Source organism: Clinocottus analis, unplaced genomic scaffold, assembly GCF_023055335.1.
Source record: "Clinocottus analis isolate CAN_PGR_092001 unplaced genomic scaffold, fCliAna1.0.p SCAF_3, whole genome shotgun sequence".
In the NCBI taxonomy this organism is placed as follows: Eukaryota; Metazoa; Chordata; class Actinopteri; order Perciformes; family Cottidae; genus Clinocottus; species Clinocottus analis.
The window spans coordinates 6,305,369-6,326,830 of record NW_027176042.1 but is presented as its reverse complement, the minus strand read 5'-3'; the positions used below and the strand labels follow the sequence as shown (position 1 = coordinate 6,326,830).

General features: G+C 45.6%; 1 protein-coding gene across 4 annotated transcripts in view; it reads left to right on the top strand.

Moving 5' to 3' along the window:
- The first annotated feature begins 225 nt into the window (after window positions 1-225).
- Window positions 226-21,462, top strand: part of epha8 (eph receptor A8) — a 95,613-nt gene continuing 74,376 nt past the window's right edge. For all 4 annotated transcript variants that reach the window (XM_068594330.1, XM_068594329.1, XM_068594328.1 and 1 more), the window contains exon 1: window positions 226-582. In XM_068594330.1, the coding sequence (XP_068450431.1) occupies window positions 495-582 (88 nt within the window). In that variant the 5' untranslated portion in view covers window positions 226-494. The remainder of the gene's footprint in view (window positions 583-21,462) is intronic.

Sequence of the window (21,462 nt, the reverse complement as noted above, 5' to 3'; positions counted from 1 at the left end):
CATGACCCAGAGAGACAGAGAGTAAGAGTTGGCCAGGCAGGTAGGATGGGAGGGTGTGGCAACGGAGAGAGCACTTAGCGTTCAGTGCCGGCCGATGCAGCTCTCTAATTGGCTAGTGAGACTTTGACAGACACACTTGTTCCCTCCCCCTCCCATTGGCTGCCGAGCGAAAGTGTATGTATGTATGCGCGCGTGTGCGTGTGTGTGTGCGTGTGTGTGTGTGCGAGGGAGCCCGGCAGACTGAAGCGAGCCACAGAGGCAGGCTCTAACTCCAACCCAATGAGCTCGCAGCCCTCACACTCACACACACACACACACGCGCTCGCCTCACCGCCGGCTCTCGCTCCAAACCCTGGGACTCAGTAGGAGACGGAGGAGAGGAGAGAAGAGCGAGAGAGAGCGAGAGAGAGAGAGAGAGAGAGAGGCAGCGAGGGAGAAGGGAGTAAGAGAGGAGAGAGGCAGAGGGAGACTGGCGGGGTGCGAGGGAGAACACCATGGCTTCAGATCCGGGGCTGGCCGCGATGCTGCTATGGACTATATCACTACAGGCTCTGGGCACGGCAGGAACTAACAGCAATGAAGGTAAGTGTGTGTGTGTGTGTGTGTGTGTTTTCAAAAAAACATCATCTCTGACTTTGACAGCGGAGGGGATTAACTTCATACGTGTGGAGCTCCTGGAAAACCCCAATGCATGGCAGAAACATACACACTGAGACATTAGCGTGTGACAATCCAGCGGGATGGCACGACATCAAAGTTGGCTCCGCACAGCAACTCAAGGAAATCTGGGTGACATCTGTGTGTGAGTGTGTGTGTGTGTGTGTGTGTGTGTGAACTTGTTTTGACATCGCTCATATTTGCCCGTGGGTTGCGTGTCGGGCCGCAGCAAACGGCGCATGTGTCTATCGCGAGGTTAGGCTGTGACTCCAAAAGTGAACGCCTTTTTACGTCCCCGATCCGAGGTGAACCTCTTCCTTTGAGCTCCTTATATGATGTGTGTGTGTGTTTTTACATGGAAGTGTGTCAGTGCTCCCTTAAGCCCTGGCCTGGGTTTGTTTACTCCTCCTGTCCTTTATCTTTCCACCACGAGACGGGAAACTGTTGTTGTCACTTGTTCAACTAATGCCACACACACACACACACAGCACCAAGTCCCCCGGCGCCTTTCTTTCTTTATGTGTGTGTGTGTGTGTGTTTGTGTGACATAGGTCTGGTCTCAAGAGGTTGAGTGACGGCAGCGATTCGACCTGTTAGGGCCTTCTTCGTCCCCCGGCAAAAACATTCAGCTTGCCACTGCAGGAGGGTGAGGAGGATGAGGAGGAGGAGGAGGAGGAGGAGGGGGGAGCGAAAGGGGGGGGGACAGAAGACGAGAGAAGAAAAAAGAGAGAGAGATTAGGTGGGATCACCTCAGCAGTGGAAAGGTGAGGGTCAACGCTTATCCTCTGTTCAAGCTGAGCGGAGTCGAGACGGGAGAGTCGGGCCCGCCTCGGGTCCGGCGGAGCAGGAGGCGAGACGGGGAAGCCCGTCGCCTCGCCGACGACCGCGCGCAACATCACCGCCCTGTTGTGACACGCACTTGGGGGCTCCGTTTCCTTTCTCCCCGGCCGCTGCTCCTGTTTCTTAACACGCTCGATGACTCCCCACGCCAAGCGTCCTGATCCTCTCCCTCCCTCCTTCCGATTCGTCCGACCTCCCGTTTTGATGGATCGTCGCCTATTTTGCAGATTAACGATTTCCGCGGGATCGGAGAAATGACGCCCAATGTGCCCCGGCGCCCGCTCTGCGTTTACCGAGTTTATATATTTGCTTTTTTTTTTAAATATCTGGACTGAACATAAAGCGCACCTGATCGACCGTCTGTTTCCACATGTGTAAAAAAAAGAAAGAAAAAGAGTTCTTTGCTGTGCGTTTTGCTGTCCCGTCGTGCGTCTGCAGGTCTGAGCGCGTTTCCGCCGCGTCACTGAAACACAAACGGCTTCTCAAATCTAAATCGCCGCTACAAAATCTTTGCGATCAGTTTCATCTCATTATTTGCTAGAATTTGTAAGGATCTGGGTCAGTATGGCCCGTATAGGTATACAAGTCTTATATCTGCGTTTACTCCACATTGTGAGCCACATTTTGAAAGCCAAAGCATCCACTGAAGCTGGTTCTATTTTCTTCAACGGGGGGGGGGTTTATTTCACACAGATTTTTCAAATTTTTGTGTGGCATTTTTACGTCCAAGACAGTATGGCGAGAGACAGACAGAGAGACGTGACGTGCAGCGAGGTTGCTCGGCTGGAATCAAAGCGGGGACGATGCGGTACGTCATAGCACGATGCTCCTGCAGTTCCATTTTGGGCCAAAATGCTTTCCCAAAAATGATTGGGGGTTGGAGAACCACCTAAAACAGCAATTAGACTGTCAAGCGACACTAAAACCAAATCCCATTTGAATGTGTCTTGTTTTCATGCTGATAACAACATGAACCTTTTACAGAACAACAAGTGATCATGTGCAGCTTCTGAATTGTCCGTCTGGAGTCCATTCAACGTGCAAAAACAAGGATCTATAAATAGTAACAGGATGAAAACTGCAACTTATCATGTCATGAGACAGCTTTAATATATATATATATATATATATATATATATATATATATATATATATATATATATATATATATATATATATTTGGTCCAATGAAATGTACAGTTTACATTTTAATTGATGGGAACTGAATTGATTTCTATTCATACTCGTTCACCGCAGGAATCTCACTCTATGGGGAAAAGTCACCAGAGAATAGTGAATACAACGCAATAAGATTTTGCTCCCATCGCGCGCGCTAATTTATCAAAATGAAAACAAGAACCTGCAAAAACTCCCCTCATTCCATTTTGGAAGTAATTGCGGAGAGTGGAGGGGAACAAATAGTTCATGTCTAAATAACAACTACTGCATTTTTATTAAAAAGATGATGAAGGTGGAAAATGTCATTTTGCACCATGACTCCGGGGCAATTAGGAATAGTACATGTTCGTGGAGGAGGCGACCTTTGGAACGAGCTTGAAATTACATAGGTGGAAGAACAGGCAACTGTTCGCACAACCATGAAGAGCTTAACTCAACAACACACACACACACACACACACACACACACACACACAAATAACTCTTCAGGGGCACTCACGAAAAAGACAGACGCTGTGTTTGTGTACGTTTGACGTCGGAGCAGACGGCATGGCCGGCCATTTTGTTTTTGTTCATGTTTGCAGTCGTGCTCATCTTGTGGGGACACAAACACACATGAAGAAGGCGGGTTTGTTCAAAGGCTGCAATCAGCCACCACCAGTCTACCACTAATTTAAATATATATATTTATATGTATATATATATGTACATATATTTACGTATACCTATTTGATCCTATCCACATTGTCACTCAAGCGTCCGTCACTCATTTGTGCAATGAGTGCAATGTGTGTGTGTGTGTGTGTGTGTGGGCACATGTATATGGTAAGTTGAAGGGACAGCATAATGCACGACCAATAATATTTTGATATTTTCGAATATTTTGAAATGGGTTTCCTTCAATAGAGACACGTTAAATGTTAGGTTTTTCTTTTTTCTAATCCGGAAACAGAAAGAATAGGATAAGCGGCCGGGATCAGTGAGACCAGCAGGGGATGTAGTGGAGGAAGATTAAAGCTCACTTTACCAGGGTGTAGTTTGGCGCTCTTTAAGCGGATGTACAGCTTTGGTTTCTTATCTGAGCGCACGCTGTCGTATCACAGGTGAAAGGTTAAGATGAGGTCATTGCAAAAACGCATTTTTATAAAGTTTCTTTATTTTTCTAAAGTTCTGTCCAACGCATTCTGTCTCTAAAACCTGTCATGAGCAAGTAAAATCTGTTTCTTCTGTGTAATCCAACGCTATTTTTTTCTCAGTACATAAAACTTAATCCTTTAGTTTGTCTTTATAATAAATTTAATAAAAAAATTGGAGATACATGGTTTTCATTGGATGGGGGCAATTTAGGGGAAATCTCCTGTCAATTAAACTGCAATATTGCCGAGTACATCCCACAATATCTGTCTGTGTCTTTCCCTATTTTTCACTTTTTCTCTGTATTGTAAAAAGTGAGTGAGATAAAGTATGAGCATATTCCATATTCCATAGTCCATCTAGTCAAAATACATTTTGTTTCATTTTTTAACAATTAATTGAATAAAAAACAAATATATACAGAACATGCGGTGAAAAATATAACCATAAAATTGTGAACTAATTTAATACATTCCGAGTCGGGTTGTTTTATTATGATGAAATGTTATGAAAGGTAATTTTTTTTATGACTTTCTGTATATTACAAAGCCCCCAATGACCATTTTACTTAATTTCAGCATAAAGTGACACAAAAAGCGCAGGTCCGGCTGACACAATCTCATGGGTACATGTGTAATTGTATACATTTGGCGTCTTTCACCATTCAAATTGAACATAATATTCATTTCGTAATATCATTTATTTTTCCAAGGGCACATTTTAGGATTTCATACTTTGTTTCCTGACACAAACGTGACACATTCAATACATTGTCAAACTAAAACTGTGAAGTCTGAGTAGACTTTGAACACCAAACATCAGCACTGCAGTAAAACTACAGAATATTTTTCAAGTAAGCGAAGAGGGGAATCATTGAATCCATCGTATTTCAAATTACAAAAATCGGTATCGGTATAAAATTCCGATAAAATTCCGATAAATCCATAAAGGCCAACCAGATATCGGAAGCGTGACATGAATCTGAACTGTCATGCATCCAGAGTGTGTCTCCTATGTGTGTCGACATCAGGGGGTTGCAGTGGGGTTTGTCCGGTGGGGAACCCTAACGGCCAATCCACATAGTTTATATTACATCTGTTACCCGCGCGTTTCACACTCTACGCTCTCATTTTTATTAAATGTATTGGCACAGTTGGGGGGGGGTCAGGGTCAGGTCACCTTGTCAGACTTTGTGATGAAAGAAAATAAATTGGTCAGTGGTGGGAAAACGACATTTGGATATCCAGAAAGAGCCTTTTTTTCAGGAGGGAGGGGGGGGGATAAAAGCCCCAGTTTTTAATACACACAAGTATATGTTTTCTCGCGTTTAGTGAAGCATAACCGGCAACTATTTCAATCCCACAAACATTCGCCCTCACTCGTCAGAGGCTGGACGGGGAAACTAAAAATACAACGAATAGGTTCCAAGTCACTGTTGCATATCCTGAGTTCGTTTCCAGCAGACGGAGTCGGTGTGAATCGACCGCGTCTCGTTTACGTCTTGCGTCCAGCGACTCCCCAGTAAAATCCAGGGTGGCGTTGTCGGACGGAGGAAGTCACGTTACTTTCCACTTTGTTCAGCGAGGTCCTCCAAGGCCTCGATGAAGACATGAACTGGCTGTGACGTCGCCACGTATGAAACCGCCAATCTGATACATTTTTTTGTCCTAAATCGCTCCGGCCCCCACTTTAACGCCCCTGCTTGTGAGCGTGTGAACCATTTGCCAGTATTGGAGGCAATGTCCTTCCCCGAGCATCCCCTTCAATCTGCCGGGCCACTGTACCCGATTAAACTCCTGAGCACTTGTTTCGCACCGTCGCGTTCCCCGGCGAGGACAGAGAGCATTCCTTCAGGTTGTTGTTAGAACCAGGGAACATGAAAAGACACATGCAGAGAGCAGGACTCACGGCTAATGAGCAGAAACCGTAGGTGGATGATTATTCCCACATACCTCTGCAGCAGGAGGACCGAGCAGGAAGGGAGGGGGGGGGGGGGGGGGGGCAGAGGCACGGAACGACAAATCTTATTTTTTTTTTTCATTATTTAAAGATTTGAACATATAATTTAGAGGAAAAACAGGGAATGTAGAGGGGGAAAGTTGAAAAGGAGCCATGCTGCTGGGAGCTGCAGATTTTTTTTTACTCTTTATTTATTTATTTTTCACAGGCAGAAATTCTGTCTTTGCCTTTTTTTATTGCACAAAGGGTTTTGATTTTGATCACTGCCACAGCAGATGCTGCTGTTTGTATTGATCTCTGCTCAGTTAGTCGAGTATACCGGCTGCATGTTCAGAAACATCACATGAGAGGAAAAATGCACAAGAACTTGTTGGGATTAATAGCTTGGAGAGGAAACCTTTCTGCAACAGGTTACTGAGGGAAAAAAAGCATTTAGGCTCTTGTGATAAGTGACGAATTTGCTGAAGAGTGTGGTCCTCAGTGTCTTGCTCAAGGACACTTCAGCGGGTTTGCTGACGAGGGAAGATATTTCCTCTCACAGGGTTCATGTTGGAGCTCCTAACACCTTTTAGTGACCGTGTGCAGCACACAGAGTATGTTTGTGTTTGTGGACGCATTTGTAGATGTATTTGTGGATATATATGGATGTATGTGTGCATGTATATATGGATGTATTTGTAGATCCATTTGTGGACGTGTATGTAGACGTATTTGTGGATGTGCACGTGCACGCACTTATAGAATTATTCGTGGACGTACACGTGGATGCATTTGCGGACGTATATGCCGATATATTTTTGGACTTATTTGCATACGTATATTTGTAGATATATGTGGAGACGTATTTGTGGATATATATGTGGATGCATTTGTCGATTTATATGTGGAAGTATTTGTGGATGTACATGCGGACGCATTGGAAGTATATATTGGAAGTAAGTAGACGTAGAAGTTGGCGCATTTGTAGATTTACATGTGGAGGCATTTGTGGATGTATATGTGGATGTATTTGCGGACGTATGTGTGGACTTGTTAGGAGATGTTTTTGTAGATGTATTTGCGCACGTATATGTGGACGCAGTTGTAACGGTAGATGTATTTATTGATTTACATGTCGATGTATTTGTGGACGTTTTTGAGGATGTTCATCTTGATGTATTTTCTTTTTAAGCCTCCTGTAAACAGGCGTTGAATTAAATGAGCGTTTTACTGTAAACACTAGACACAGTGCATCTGATCCTTTCGCATAATGATACCATTGCAATACTTCTGGGATGTCCATATACAATCAAATAAACTAAACTATATCCTGTCTCATGCATCAAAAATAGCAACAGCCTCATTAGTCAGCCTGTCAGTGTGTTTCTTTCTCTCTCTCACACACACACACACATACACACACACACGCGCACACCTCTGTTTCGCTCAATCCCTAACAGCTTCACTCTTCCCTCATCTCTTTAGAGGAAACCTCTTTAAAAGTGCAAATGGCACCGAGTCACATCAATTAATCTATTAGTCCCGTGTTGTGTTCTCTGACAGGTAATATTATTTTGAGCAAAAAAGTAACGAAATAGAGTCCTAATCGAATGAAAATAAAGAAGAAAAAACCTTTCCGGCAGTGCGCTGTGCATCATGTTGTTGCTCAGCGCTCTGCTCACATGTCAGAACCCCCCTTCAGTCATGTGCGCTGAGGAAAGCAGCCGCGGTCCAGACGGGATCAGGAGCGCCGCAAATCTACTTCATTGTCTCCGTTTGGAAACAATAAAAGCAAATGTACGTCGTGGCCGAGCGGGGGAGGGCTGTAGACTCTATAGAAGAAGTGGACGTGGTCATCGTGACATCACCCATTTCTTTGCGCACCGCCGTTACAGTGCGTCGAGTCGTCGCCATCTTAGATTAGTTGGTTTTTTTGCAACCTATGAATGGAAGTTACCGTATTTGGAACGCGGAGGAGTGAGGTGGAAACGCCGTATACGTCTCTGGTAGCGGCAGCAACCTGTCAATCACAGTCAGCCCGCCCTGAAGCACACTCGTCTTCATGGTCTATTTAACTCTAAATGGGACCGTAACTTCAATCATGTTCACAATGTTTACTGAGGGAATAAATAAAGTAAGAAGACATTTCTTCATGGACTTCTATATAATCCGACATATTTTTGCAACCGACGGAGGCGCCCCCTGATGATCAGAAGAGAGAATGCAGGTTTTGGGAGGAGTTTTTGCGTCGCGGCTTCAATCTGCAGAACCGGAGGTTGCCGCCTGGAGAGGACCTGTGCGTGCACCGGCGAGGGAGCGCATTACAAGACCCGGGGGGGGGGGGGGGGGGGCGTGAGCCGCTCCCTCCCGCTGTCTGCCGGTTCGCCTCAACACAGTTTTCTGTCGGCCGGCCACCAGCCCCCCCCCCCCCCCTCCCACTCCCCTCCTTCCTCCCCAAGGCACCGGCCTTCATTGAGACATCAGCCTTGTTAGCCAGCTGTCGACTGGAATATAGGAGCGAGCAGATCAATACGGCTGCGACTGCCAGTCCTCCAGCAGCTCGCCAGGCCTCAGAAAAGCAGGGGGCCTCTCTTGAGCCCCTTTTCCACCCATTAGCTGGACCTGACGCTGGGCTGGCCAGAGTTCAGCAGCCTCTGGGCCCGCCTCCGCTATGCCCTGTGATCGTGTCCGCATCGTTGGGTAATTCATGTTTCACTTGCTCTGCTCGCATAGTGGGGCGGAGGACACTTCACTGATGTGAGGATGAAGCAAAAGTGTGAGACAGAGAGGCAGAGGTGGGCAGCGGCTGACAGCTGTGTAAGGGGCTGGTGTTGCGGTTGTGTTGGCGCATCTCTCCTGGAGAGAGACGTCTGTGATGTTTCCCATCGCGGGGACTGATGAATGTCGGAGATCTGGCTCTTCAGCAGCAGCCTTCCTCTCCTCTGGTGGAGACGGACAGAGGAACACGGCGTGCGTTGGGAAACAAAAGACAGGCTGGGTGATGGAGGACAAGAGAAGGATCGAAGGGGAGAAACAAGGAGAGTGTAAGGCGGTCACGGGGGAGGGAACTAAGTGAGTAAAGTGAGGCAGAGCAAGCGAAGGGACGGGGACGGGGTGGTTCGTTCTTAAACGCATCTCTTTAAGTTCCATCGGCGGGTGTCTTTATCAAACGCCGGAGCGGAGAGCTGATAATTTGCCCACTCTCAATTCCCTTCAATCCATTAAAGGATTTAAATGTTCATTAAGTTTAATAGAAGCCCAGCGCAGGTCTGATACACTCTTGATAAACGCTGGCAAAACCTGTTCTAATAGCTGAGGCTACAAAGAACCGTCCGACTAATAAGGTCAAACTCAAGAGTTTGTGCTTGGCTTATTTTGTGAAGAGCTCCACCCCGCCCCGACACACACACACACACACACACACACACCCGAGTCACAGTAGCTCCAACAAGCCAACAGCGTGCAGCGCGTGAGTTCATCAACAAGTCCTCCAAAATAAACAGGTTGTTGGTCGTTGCGTCATCTGAGCCGACCAAATCCTTTCGGCAGGACGACGTTGTTCGTTGGGGTCAAGTTGAAAAGTACTTGGTTGAGGTTTGGGGAAAGAATAGTGTTGTGTTTTAATTTCACATTTACAGTATAAGCATGACGTGGAGTCAAGGGTGGCCCCCAATGACTATAAACCTCGTTATAACCTCATTGTCCACATCTTTAGGGTGACTTTTTTTCTTCTTTTTTTAATCATAGCACTTTTGAAGAGTTTGAACCGACGCCAAAATGACGTGGCAGCTACGTAAGTTACATAACAAAAGTAGTTGTTTTTTATGCAGCGAACACTTATTCTGTAAAATGTTATGTTTTGTTTCTTAAAATCAACAGATTCCGCTCTGCACAGATGGCTCGTGTTGCAGTAAGTTCAGAGGTCATTCTTAGCAATGCTCATATTGCAAATGAAAGGTTTAATACATAAATAATGAAATGCCTCTTACCTCATTCAATCCACTGACTTGGTCTGGCTCAACCATCAACAACAACAAAACAACGTAATGACTTTTTTTATATAATTTTTTTAAAAAACATCACTCAAAATTACATGATTCAAGCAAAACAAATCAAAAGTTAAACTCTTTGCAAATCACCAGATTTGTTTGGATTTGTTGTTTGTGTAGAAATGTAACAGAACCTGAGGTCTGACTGACATTTCTGACAGTTAATTAACATAAGTTAACTGAATTAATGACTCTTCTACTAAAGCAAGATAAGACAACATAGTCACAACATTTTAACTAGAAGTAAACAGAGTGGTGTCAAGTGTTTGTTCCTGTTTGTGGTGCCATTCCACTTGCTAATAATCAGGTCACCTATTGATGGAGAAGCTTCATCTATTGATAGTTATGCATGAGAGAAACCTATTACATTTGACTACTAAATGGTGTATTTGTATATCATTACATCGTCTGTTAAAAATAAACTTCCATGTTAAGGGCAAACATAGCTTTACTCAGTTTTTTGGCTGAGTTTAGACACCGAAAGTGTTTTGGGTTCAAGTAAGTAGGTTTGTAATGTAAGCTACTTGAGTAGCAACGCAAATGAGTCAACTTTTAGTTTTACACGCATTTGTTGCAGACTTTCTGACGTTTCAAACTCCATCTGGTGCTCTGTAAGTCTAATAACGGGACGTAAATGGGTTTACATTGGTGCTAGTTAAAACGCAGTGCGTCAGTGTGCCGTAGCAGACGACGAGGAGCACTGAGCTGCGTCGACATTTGACGTTGTGAGTGAGAACGGGTTAAACAAACACCTTACTAAGAGTTTTGAGAAGTTGTCCTGCTCTTCGATACAACAGTCAACTTGTCAAGTTACCCGACTGTATTTCTCGGCTCATCTGGGCACCGCTGACTACAGTCTAGAATGAACTGGAAGTGTGCAGAAGAGTGGCTGTGGCAGGTGAGCAGCACGCTCATGTGATGTAGCGAGGCCTGGACCGTTCGTGATGCAGACTGATGGATGGCTCCTGGGGCCTGTTTCCATAAGGAAATAATGCATTTTCCACCCTGTAATCTGTCCATATATCACAGGTCTGATGTAATTAATATGTGGAGAGAGGGCGTACAGATAGTTCATTTCTCATCTCATGAAAATCTGTGTGCACACAATCCAAACAGACGCAGGCGCGGACAAATCCATACGCTCGCACACGCACATGTGTGGACAATGTTAATGGCGAGCGCATGCGAGTCTTAAAGGAACGGTCGCGTTGACAGTGTCTTAGCGTGTACACCCGGAAAGTCGAGGATGAGAAGAGGAGAAAGTGAATAAATCAAATCAAGGGTATTTTGGCAAAAAAAGGTTTGTAAAAGTCTATTTCACCGTCTTGCATCAGTGCCTCATCTGTGAGTTACCTCCCGCTGTAGTAACCGCAGCATTTAGTGTGGAAAAAGTGTGTGTGTGTGTGTGTGTGTGTGTGTGTGTGTGTGTGTGTGTGTGTGTGTGTGTGTGTGTGTATTAAAAACGTTCTCCCTTTGTTTGGAGGACAGGACTTTGTTTGTGTGGTAAATGAAGCTGTAAAAGAACCTTTGCCTGTTCGGACCTCCTGACTTTTACGGTCACCGTTTTACAGCCAATTCATCACCCGAGACACAAAGAGTATTTCGAGCCTCTTTAGTAATGCAATTTATTTAATTTGTTATTTATTTGATTTATTTTTTTTTCACCACTACCTTTGACGCGGCTATTTGGGCGAGTTGGGAGATCCCGCTGGAAATGGAGCAAATTTGAAGATAAACGGCGTAAAAGCAGTCTTTGGAAAGTTGCCTGAAAATGATTTAAATTTTAAAAAAAAGCAATTGTGAAATGGAAAAGAAGACTAAATTCCTCCAGACAGTCTTTCCAGTGTTTAATGGGACGATTTAGTCGTGACGAACACACAAACTGAGCCAAAATCTGTGAGACCAAAGACTTTATTCTCCTCTGTCGTCCTCTGTCTTCTGTTCATACTAAATCCACACTGCTACTCATTCATCTACTCACACTCAAACTAGATTAACAACAAAGCCTGTGTATCCCTGCAGGGCCGGAGACTGTGATGACATAGGGAGGAAGAGTTGGCGTTAGCTCTGCGCTGTAACTTCCCACACTCTGACACGTCCTCCTGTGGGGGAAACAAAAACATTATTGTAGAACAATGGGCGCTGACATGCTCCTTATGGTTCATGTTACAGTTGTACACATTTGTCTCAGTTTATTTCCTGCTGCAGTGCAAAGAATATATGAAAGCAGGGATGTTTGTTACAGCGATCCAATGCTGCGTTGGTGCCAGACTTTGGTACCAGTCCCTTTAAAGTGAATGGGGCCAGTAAGGCGCTTCCACACAACTAGAAAACTAAGAACATATATATATATATTTTTATCACAATCTCAAGTTTTTCGTGTCTTCGTAGTCATTTTGTTTCTTTGTGTCTATTTGAGTTTACGTTGTCCCCTTTGTAGTTATTTTGTGTCTTTCTGAGGTTGTTTTTTGTGTCTTTTTAGTCGTTGTACGTCTCTTTTGTCCCTATTCGTAGTTGCTTTGTGTCTCTTTGTGGTAATTTTGAGTCACTTCCTGGCTGGCCCGTGTCTCCGGGACAGTTCGTAGGTGAAGGCCTGCACCGTTTGTTAATCTATCGACGTGTGGATTGGAAGGATTTATGCTTTAAAACTGCGCCATGCCCCCCAACGCTCTTGCTGCTGGCGTTCGTTGGCTGCGCGACAGCAGCAGGGCTGCATGCAAACAGACAAGACAGAAGAAGAAAAAAGTCACATGCATGCAAACACTTAAAGGATTCATGACCTTGGGTAACGAGAGAACACTCATTAATCACAATCATTATCTCTTACTGGCTTGGCAAAAGCCCAAAAGCCCTTTGTGGAGGTCTCGGTCTTGTCTCAGTCCCTGGATTTGTTTTATTTCAAGATAAATTCCCCTAAATTGCCTCTGCATGTTTTGGATTTATTCGTAACATTTCTGTGGATGCAAAGGTCTCTCATTTCTAATTTGAAACTTTTGTTTCTGACTTGAACCCCCTTCCTGTTTTTTTACTACATCAGTCGTTGCGACTGTCGAATAACAACGCGGCTCGTTGCACATTGCAGTTAAGAGCCCTCAACAACTGATGTTCTACTCATGGTATGCGTTTCTCATGTGGCCCCCTTTATGATGTCATCCCGCTAATGACATCGCACGCTCGTTCCTGTCAAAGGACGCACACTTCAGAGCAGAAATACGGATGTGACGCTACTGACTGACAGTAATTATCCCCATGCGTCATTAAGCGCACGCCGGAGATGATGAGAGCCCTGTATGTAACACGACGGCTCGCCGAAATGATTAAAGGGGCGTCGGTGTGAAATAGAGACATACATGCAGCACGTGGGCTGAGGTGAGCCGACTGAGAGCTGGGAGCAGTACAGGGAGTGTGTGTGTTATTTAATAAATAAAGAATAAAAGCCGGTTTTACTTATTGAGGAGGAAGGCAGAGCGAGAGCCGGGCTCGTATGGAAACATCACAGAGCTCTCTGGACTGCGAGGCGAGTCTGTATCGATGAAGTATCACTGTCGTCTCGACTCAACTATTCTCTCTGCTCTGCTCTCGCTGCCTCTCCGTGCTGACCCCCGTGTGAACTCCCCACCGCCATGAATCAATAAGTCGAGGCAGACTTTGTCTTTGGCTTTCGCGACGGACCGATGCTGAAAACCAAGGGATCCGTCCAGTTCGGCGGGCGCTGCGGACATCGACGATCCGGATCTCCGCGGCAGCTCAGACTCTTCCGTTTCCCCTCAACTTCCTCCTCCCCCCCCACTACTCTCTTTCTCTCCTCACCTCTCCTTCTTTACCTGCCTCTATAAATATCTCTGCACGCTTTTTCCCCCCGCTACGTCTATGTCCCTCTGGAGGTTTTCCCTGGGGAGAGGAAGCAAAGCAGGCCTGGGCATCAGCAGCTATTCGCTCCTCTGTACCCCTCTGGGAAAGGATGAGCCTCTCCTGGCCCCGAGCCTCCTCCAGCCTCCATCATGCAGCAAACACTATGTGCCTTGCAGGGAAAATGCAATGCGGGGGTCCCGCGCTCCGGGCCGGGAGCACCTGCTAAATTATGACACCCGGGTAGCGCTGTCCAGCGTGAACCAAATCATTTCAGCAGCCGCCCACCCTCTGTAATTGTTTTTTGGCGTGCGTTGTGATGACAGGTTTTTTTTTTTTAGGAAAAGCGCTGTCTCTAGTGCATTTTTTTTATCTTATGGGGGCAGGGAGGAGGGTACGCCAGTGTGCCCATCCGTGCCTCATTTCCAGAACAATTCTGGATGCTCCAGCAGTGATGGTGATGTGTGCTGTTGCGTCTGCAGGGTAAAAAGCGTCTTATGTTTCCTCGTTCGATTCTTAGTTCGTTACAAACGAGGATATCATCTTGAAATCACTCCCGTGTTAGTTTGATATCAGGAAACTCAAATGGATCATAATTCTGCGCTTTGCTCGTCGTCCCATAAAAAAAAACCAAATCAATCTGGAGAAGTCAATGAATCTAAAATGTATCTTAGTCGGCTAACTAGTTCATCAAAAAAATATCAAGCAGGGGGCTACAGCGTATCCAGGGTAAAACAAGGTGTGTGTATGTGGAGGAGAGAGAGAGAGAGAGAGAGAGAGAGAGATTCTGTCTGGTTTTTGTTGTCTGCTCTGTTTACCACTTGAAACCTCTGAAATCTCATTCCATGCACTCGCCATACAAACAGAGGAGAGTTCAGAAGGAGAAGATGAAAAGTTAAAAAAAAAAATACTGTGGCTTTTTTATGTTGGGGGGGTGTCTGCATCACAGCGTCATAATAAGTCTCTCAGCAGTCTTCTCCTTCCATCTGTCGGCACTGCTTCCTCTGCACCGAGAACAAAATGCTTACACCACAATGGAGACTCGGGGAGAAAAGAAGGGCCTCTGGGGAGGAAAACTTCAGGGAGAGTTTGAAGAAAGATGAGTGGGGAGGAGGAGGAGGAGGAGGAGGGAAGAAGGTGAGTGTAGGTGTAAAGGTAACGAGATGAAGTTTTAATGATCCCTGTGGGGAAAATGGGCCATTGCTGCAACAAATACTAAGAGAATGAAGCAAGACGGAAAGAAGAGAGTGTCAACAGCACGGCTTAGAGGACAAGATGTTTCCATAGATATCTCAACACCCCTGACCCAACCACAGTGTTCGCTCGACATTTTCATTTAGACGTGAAGGTCTTGTGCCATTAGCTAGCTAGTTCCTCTGGCATCTATGGCCATTATCAAATCAGCTTCGGGGGCATCACGTACCATCTCCTTCTGGACTGGAGGAGGGGCGGCTCTGATGGCGTGTACGCTGGCAAAAGGTGTCTGGCAATGAGATCTGTCATCTGATTGCAAATGGCGACGCATTTATTTGGCGGAATGTGGATGCAAGTGTTTTAAATAAAGTGTCTGGATTTTATACGGATACCAGGCACTTGACATGGAGTGTATATGTATGTCATCTCTGCCCAGTGCATCCTGGGAAGATGTGTGGAATTTGGATTATTGATATCTGGCCGATACCGCATGTGTTTAATAAGGCTAGCGGGATCAACGTACACTCCTTACTCGGTATATTCCAGCACAGTCTCACTCCCAGCTCATCGAATACTTCGTGGGTTCCCCTTAAAATAATGTCTAAGTTAAATTAAGTGTGCTTGTTACTTGGCAACTTCTTCCTTGTTACTTGACAAAATATGGTAATACCAGTGGTTTTCCTGGGTGAAAGTCCTGTGTTCCTTTGATCACCCAGAGTTTCTCACTTTCAACACAACGTGAGTTTCTCTGATCGTCGAGTAATGCCGTGGATGGGTTTAGGGAGGACCCGGTGCGTCTGATACAGATTCAAAGATTTTCCTCGCTGCGTCGATATCAGAAGCCTAAGGGCACTAAAGATGCGTTTTAATCATCATTATTATAATCATTATTCCTCAATTCCACATACACCATTCTGCTTTCCCAAATACTCCGTAGAGCATCTCATGAATGTTATTACGCAGCTGGAAGTAGTCCCACCAGATGCACTAATTCCTCCTGTTTGAGTAACAGTAACTCTGATTATAAGCACTTCATGGTCTTAATCTTACAGTTTAACCGTGCCAGTGCGGTGGACTCCATGTCTTCTTATAATGGTCACGTTGTCGCTGATCAGCCATTTTGCTTGACGATCATTTTTCTGTTGTCAGCCGGCTCAAAGGAAATCGGCAGAGTCTCCCACATCCATCCCGACGCTTATTGATCACCTCTTCCTGAGATGAACGCTGTTCGAATGCAGAAAGTTGGACTTGATGGTGTTTTGTCCCACTGGGATCGGTGATGAGCTGGAGGTGAGGGTCGTTGTGAATAAATGTCTCAGGGCAGCTCACTGTGAACGCTCCTCACTGATGAGAAGGTAGTGGCCTGTGACAGGGAAGCAGCCGCTGAGGTTCACTTTTAGACGTAAAGGTGGAGTCAGCGATTCTGGGGAAAGACGCCCAAACTTGTGACTTGTTTAGTTTCTGGTTTGCAAACTCTTCTTCTTCTGCTCAGTCTCCTGGATTACAGCCATGAGCCTCCAGCGCCAGCGTCTGACCGACACCACGCCGTCGCTCCAAACCAGTTGACGGAAATACCTAAAGTTTGCTTATTAATAATAGCGATATTTCCAATTAGTTACAACACACTATGACATATGTAGTTGTAGGCTCACATATGAATGTATTGGTCAACTATCATAATTATGTTAAAAAACGTAATTCTGCATGATTCAAACACAAATCGGTTACAGGTGTGATTTGAAAATGTTTATAAATGACAAAAAAAATCCAAACTCAAAGTCCTCTTAGAGAACTAAATTTCTCCCTGATCTTTCAGACGCATTTCATGGCCTTAATCAGCAAATTTTTTATAAGAGATAAATACTTTATAATATCGTATCATATTGGTAAAAAATGTTTAAATGTGTTTTATCATACGGTCATTTGCACCTCATCTCTTCACACACTAATTACAGATGCTTCACAAGCTACGAACATTGATAAATGAATGAATTATTAGTTATAACGGTCCTGCTTGCGACTACATTATAATGTGTTAAAAATAATTATTAAATGTTTATTTTCTGTGGAAACGTGCCGGATAGGATAGTTAAAATAAATAGGGTTAACAACACAAAAAGCATGTACTAACATAATGTGGAGGGAAAGAAGAAGCGGGGAAAGGAGGACAAGTCACCAGAAGAAAAGCTGGCATAACGTGTGTCGACATATGTCAGGTTGGGAGAAAGCAGTCGCAGCAACACAAATATGTTATGTATTGGGTGTGATCGCAGCTTGGAGTTTCGGTCCCATGTGTTGTGGTTTATTTATAGCACACTTGTTATCCAGAGGGCCACACCATTTTGTTCCCCACTCTTTAGATTACTGGCTCAGTAAACTTTTCAAAAGTAGGTTTGCAGACAGTTTTTCACTGCTGCAATGTTTACAGTGCCTTTCGTCAAACGCGAACCAAGTGAGGGAGAGAAAATATACAGTGCAAACTTAAAGTGGATCTCAAAGTATTCTTAAAGAAATCCTTCATGTGGCGGTGTGATTATGTTCAGGCCCGCTCAACCACTGAGCCGCAGTCAATGTAACATGGGAAAGGGCTCATAGGGGCTTTTGTTGTTTATCTACGCTTCACCTTATTATGTTTTTTATATCGGTCTATGTTTTTTCCAACCTTCGCTAAGTAGTGTTGTACGTTTCTGCAAGCATGATCCAATGCTGCTACGAATGAAGCTACGTATAAATGAAACGCATCGTTGTTTCAGGAACGTCGACAGGCGACGTAAGCTGTGGTTCGCGGGAGCATACAGTGCCAGCATTCCTCCAGTCAACCGTTTCTCAAATACTCCCAAACCTCAGGAACACGTGTCGTTGTACAAATGCCTGGCAACTTCGAGTGAGTGACATCCTCACTCCCCAAAAAATAACAAATGACACTTTTCCAATGTACGCCGCGCAGCGCAGTCACGCCTGAGGAATCGGGGTCTGGCCTCTCTTACTTTACGGTTTAGCTCTGAAAAACGCTTGAAGAGACTTGCTTTGGGAGCCCGCCGTGCCCATGAACTTGAGTGTCCTTGTGTGCAGCGACAACAGGATTCGCTAAACCTCCGTGGGCCTCTCGCCTTCTACTTGCTCACAGGGGCACCAAATTAACAATTTGCAAATCAAAGGAGCCATTGAGCACCCTTAATTCTATTCCACCTCTCATTTCACGTGTCTAATTTAGTTGGGCACACGTCTCTGAACATATCACGATGCGTCATCAGAGCGACTGTTGAAAAATATATAAAGAAGGCAGCACTGGTGATGAAAACAATGACTTTGGCTCATTTTGTATTGGTTGGTGTTGCCTTGAATGAACAAAGGATGAGAGTGCTTTTTTCCCCTTTCTTTTTCGAGAGTTAGTAATTTATATGGACTTGTTCTCTTAATAGGAGAGTGGGGAATTGGCATTGAGACTGCGGAGCAAATGCAAAACAAAACTAGAAAGGATTGAAGATGGCTGTGCGTGTTTGAAAATTAGAGAGAGAGGAGGAGGGGTTTGGTGTTTTTCAGTGGAGCTCCTCTCATCTCTGCGGAGAAGGCTTTTATCGTCTCCTCTGGTCGCTGACGAGGAGCTTCACGGGCGGCGAGGAGAGAGAGAGAGAGAGAGAGAGAGAGAGAGAGAGAGAGAGAGAGAGAGAGAGAAGAGAAGGCGAAGCTTGTTAGGGAACGCGAGGTGTTGAAGAGATAATTACACAGCTGTCATAGTCCCTGTTTGGCCACAGAGCTGCACCATCAATATCTCTCTCTCTCTCTCTCTGTCTCTCTCTCTCTCTCTCTCTCTCTCTCTCTCTCTCTCTGTGTACATATATGTGTCAGCTGTCCACGGGTGCGTTTGAGTGTTTCACCTTTTCCCTGCAAAAATGGTAAAATGCATATTTCCTGTATACATGCCTCGTGTGTGAGTGTGTGCGTGTGTGTCTGTGTGTGTGTGTGTGTGTGTGTGTGTGTGTGTGTGTAATAATGGCTGCACTTTTCCCTTCTTTAAAATGTATGGATGTGTCTTTTGGGGTGGAAATGAGCTTTTGAGCATCTGCTCTGTTCTGCTATTTACTCCCTTCATACCTCCTTCCTCTGTCTGTGTGTGTGTGTGTGTGTGTGTGTGTGTGTGTGTGTGTGTGTGTTTTAAAAGGCATCATTGTTGTTGTCGGCTGTATGGAGCTGCAGGCAAACTCCACTTCCTCCAAGACAGCCCATAATTCTTCCATGTTGACTTCAGACACATACGCTCCCTCTTTCAGCCCGCCCGTGACCACTACCAGGGACGGCTGGAGTGTGTGTGTGTGTGTGTGTGTGTGTAAAAGCGAGAGCAAGCAGGCGTCATTTCCAAAAGCATTGGATGTCGCGGGCATGTATCAAAACATGCCCGCGACATGAGTGCCAGGCCGCGGGCGTCCACACGCGCCCACTAACCCTAGAGGCCAGATTGAGTAAGGGGGGCAATGGATGGAGAGAGGTGGTGGGAGGGGGTTGTGGTGGAAGTAATGGCACGTGGGAGGGGGCACCCTGGGAAATATATGTTGTGTCTCCGAGGGAGCGCAAAAAAAAAAAAAAAAAGCTCTCTAGTCGACGGACAGTACAGGGCGAGGGAGAAATTGGCGGAGATGCCGGGCTGGCGTTGCCAGTTGCTGTTGCTGTTGATGAACGGAACGCTGTGGAAACGGGAACAAACTCAATTTCAAGCCCAGACTCCTCGAGGAGAAGCACTCGGCCCCTCCTCCCCCCTGCCAAAGCAAAGGCTTTAACCTCGTCACTGCTTGCGAAATCGTTCGTTCTCAGCCAGCCAGTGCGACAAAGAAGCTCCTTTCAACCCCATCTGCCTCGTGTCTTCACTCGTAGCCCGCTGTGACAAAATCTGTCCGTAAGAAAGGCGGAGGTGAGATGCAGAGAGAGCGAGGGTTTCCGGCTGCTCTTCTTGTTTTCCTTCATAAAGGATGTGAAGGAGCGCGAGGGAGAAGAAAACTAAATAATGAGCAAATTGTTGCCCGTCCTCTGTTTTTTTTTTTGTTCTTCACACGGTCGCCCGTCACATTAAAGCGAAGCCACAAACACGCCACTGAACTCCTATCGCTCGCGTGCAAGTCATAACTCAGACAGCTCGAGCAAATGAGATAAATGACTCCCGCCACCTTCAAAGACGCTGGGATTTCTCATTTGAGTGGAAATTAAATTAATACCACTGGGACTGACTCGTGAATCTTCACACAGCCTGCCGTGGCCGATAACACACCGTCCTACGTGTTCTTTTTCCGGATATATTTGTCACGTTTTCATTTTTTTTTGTGTGTAATAACAACAATAACAGTATAGCAGAGCGAAATTCCCTCGGTGCACGGAGGAATGATTAAATCCACTTGTGCCACCACGCTGCTTTCATTATGTCACTTTGGTGGGCCGATGAAGAGCACTCGCCGGAGTGTAATTGGCGGCATCCATTTGTGACCTTGGCTAGAGCGCAGGGGAGGAGGGGGGGGGTAAGGAGGGGGTGTCGCATCATCAATATGAGACGGCGGGACGCCGGCGCCCTGAGGGGTGGGGGGGAAGCAGAAAGAAGGCTCGGCGGATGGGGGGGAGGGGGATGGATGGACGGTGGCACTGCCATCTGTCTATGTGTTCTGACCCACTGGCCTCCTCAGCGGCCCGGTGCCCAGATTAGGAGGAGCGACACACCGGCTAATTGCGACACGTGTGTGTGTGTGTGTGGGCGTGTGTGTGTGTGTGTGGCGCCGGTCTTTGCGCAGAGAAATTACAGGGGCTCCACTTGGCGTGATTTCCATGGAAAAATACTCCCGTCTTATTAGCCGAAAGCACGGAGTGGAGCCGTAGCGGACGAGGGTGCTTCATTCCCATTACCCCCTCCAATTTGCCTCAATGAATTGTGGGTATGGATGGTTCTTGACTCACAGGAAGTGACAAATTGACACTTTAGAGTGAAACACAAAACTATCTGCAGTTTACTGTCACCTAGTAAGACTTCTTGCTCTTGAAATTCATTATTTTCAGAGTGCTGGCCTCCTGCTATCCGGATCCACCTAAGAGACGGATTGACTGGTATCCTTTTAATAAAGTGGTCAAAACTCAAGAATCTTTTTTCATACATTGGTGTTAAGGCTGCAGTGGGTAAATCACTTAGAAAACACTTTGCCCAAATTGTCACATTCTGACAGACGAACATGAGACGGATAATCTGTGAAAAAGCCGGCTCCCCTTTCTCCCTTTTAGTGCTCCTCGTGGCATTCGAAAGATTCCATTGCCAAAACGAAGCCCCACCCACCAGCCGGAGCAAACTTTTTGCAGTCAAAAGGTTCACTAAAATATGTTTCTAAAACATTTGAGGCCGGACATGGGCAATGTAGTAACATAATCTTGATTCATATTAAATTTAGCGTTGCTTACTTTGACAGTTTGATTAGAGCAGTGATTGACAGCTGCTTTAGGAGACTCCTCGGCTCTGATTGGTTGTTTTTTCTTCGGACGCGGTGGAATCTTGCTAATGCCATTCGGAGCACTAATAATAGGCAGAAGAACCAGTTTTTTTTTCACAAAGCATCTGTCTGATGTAGTAATGTTTGGATATAGCGACAGTTTGAGT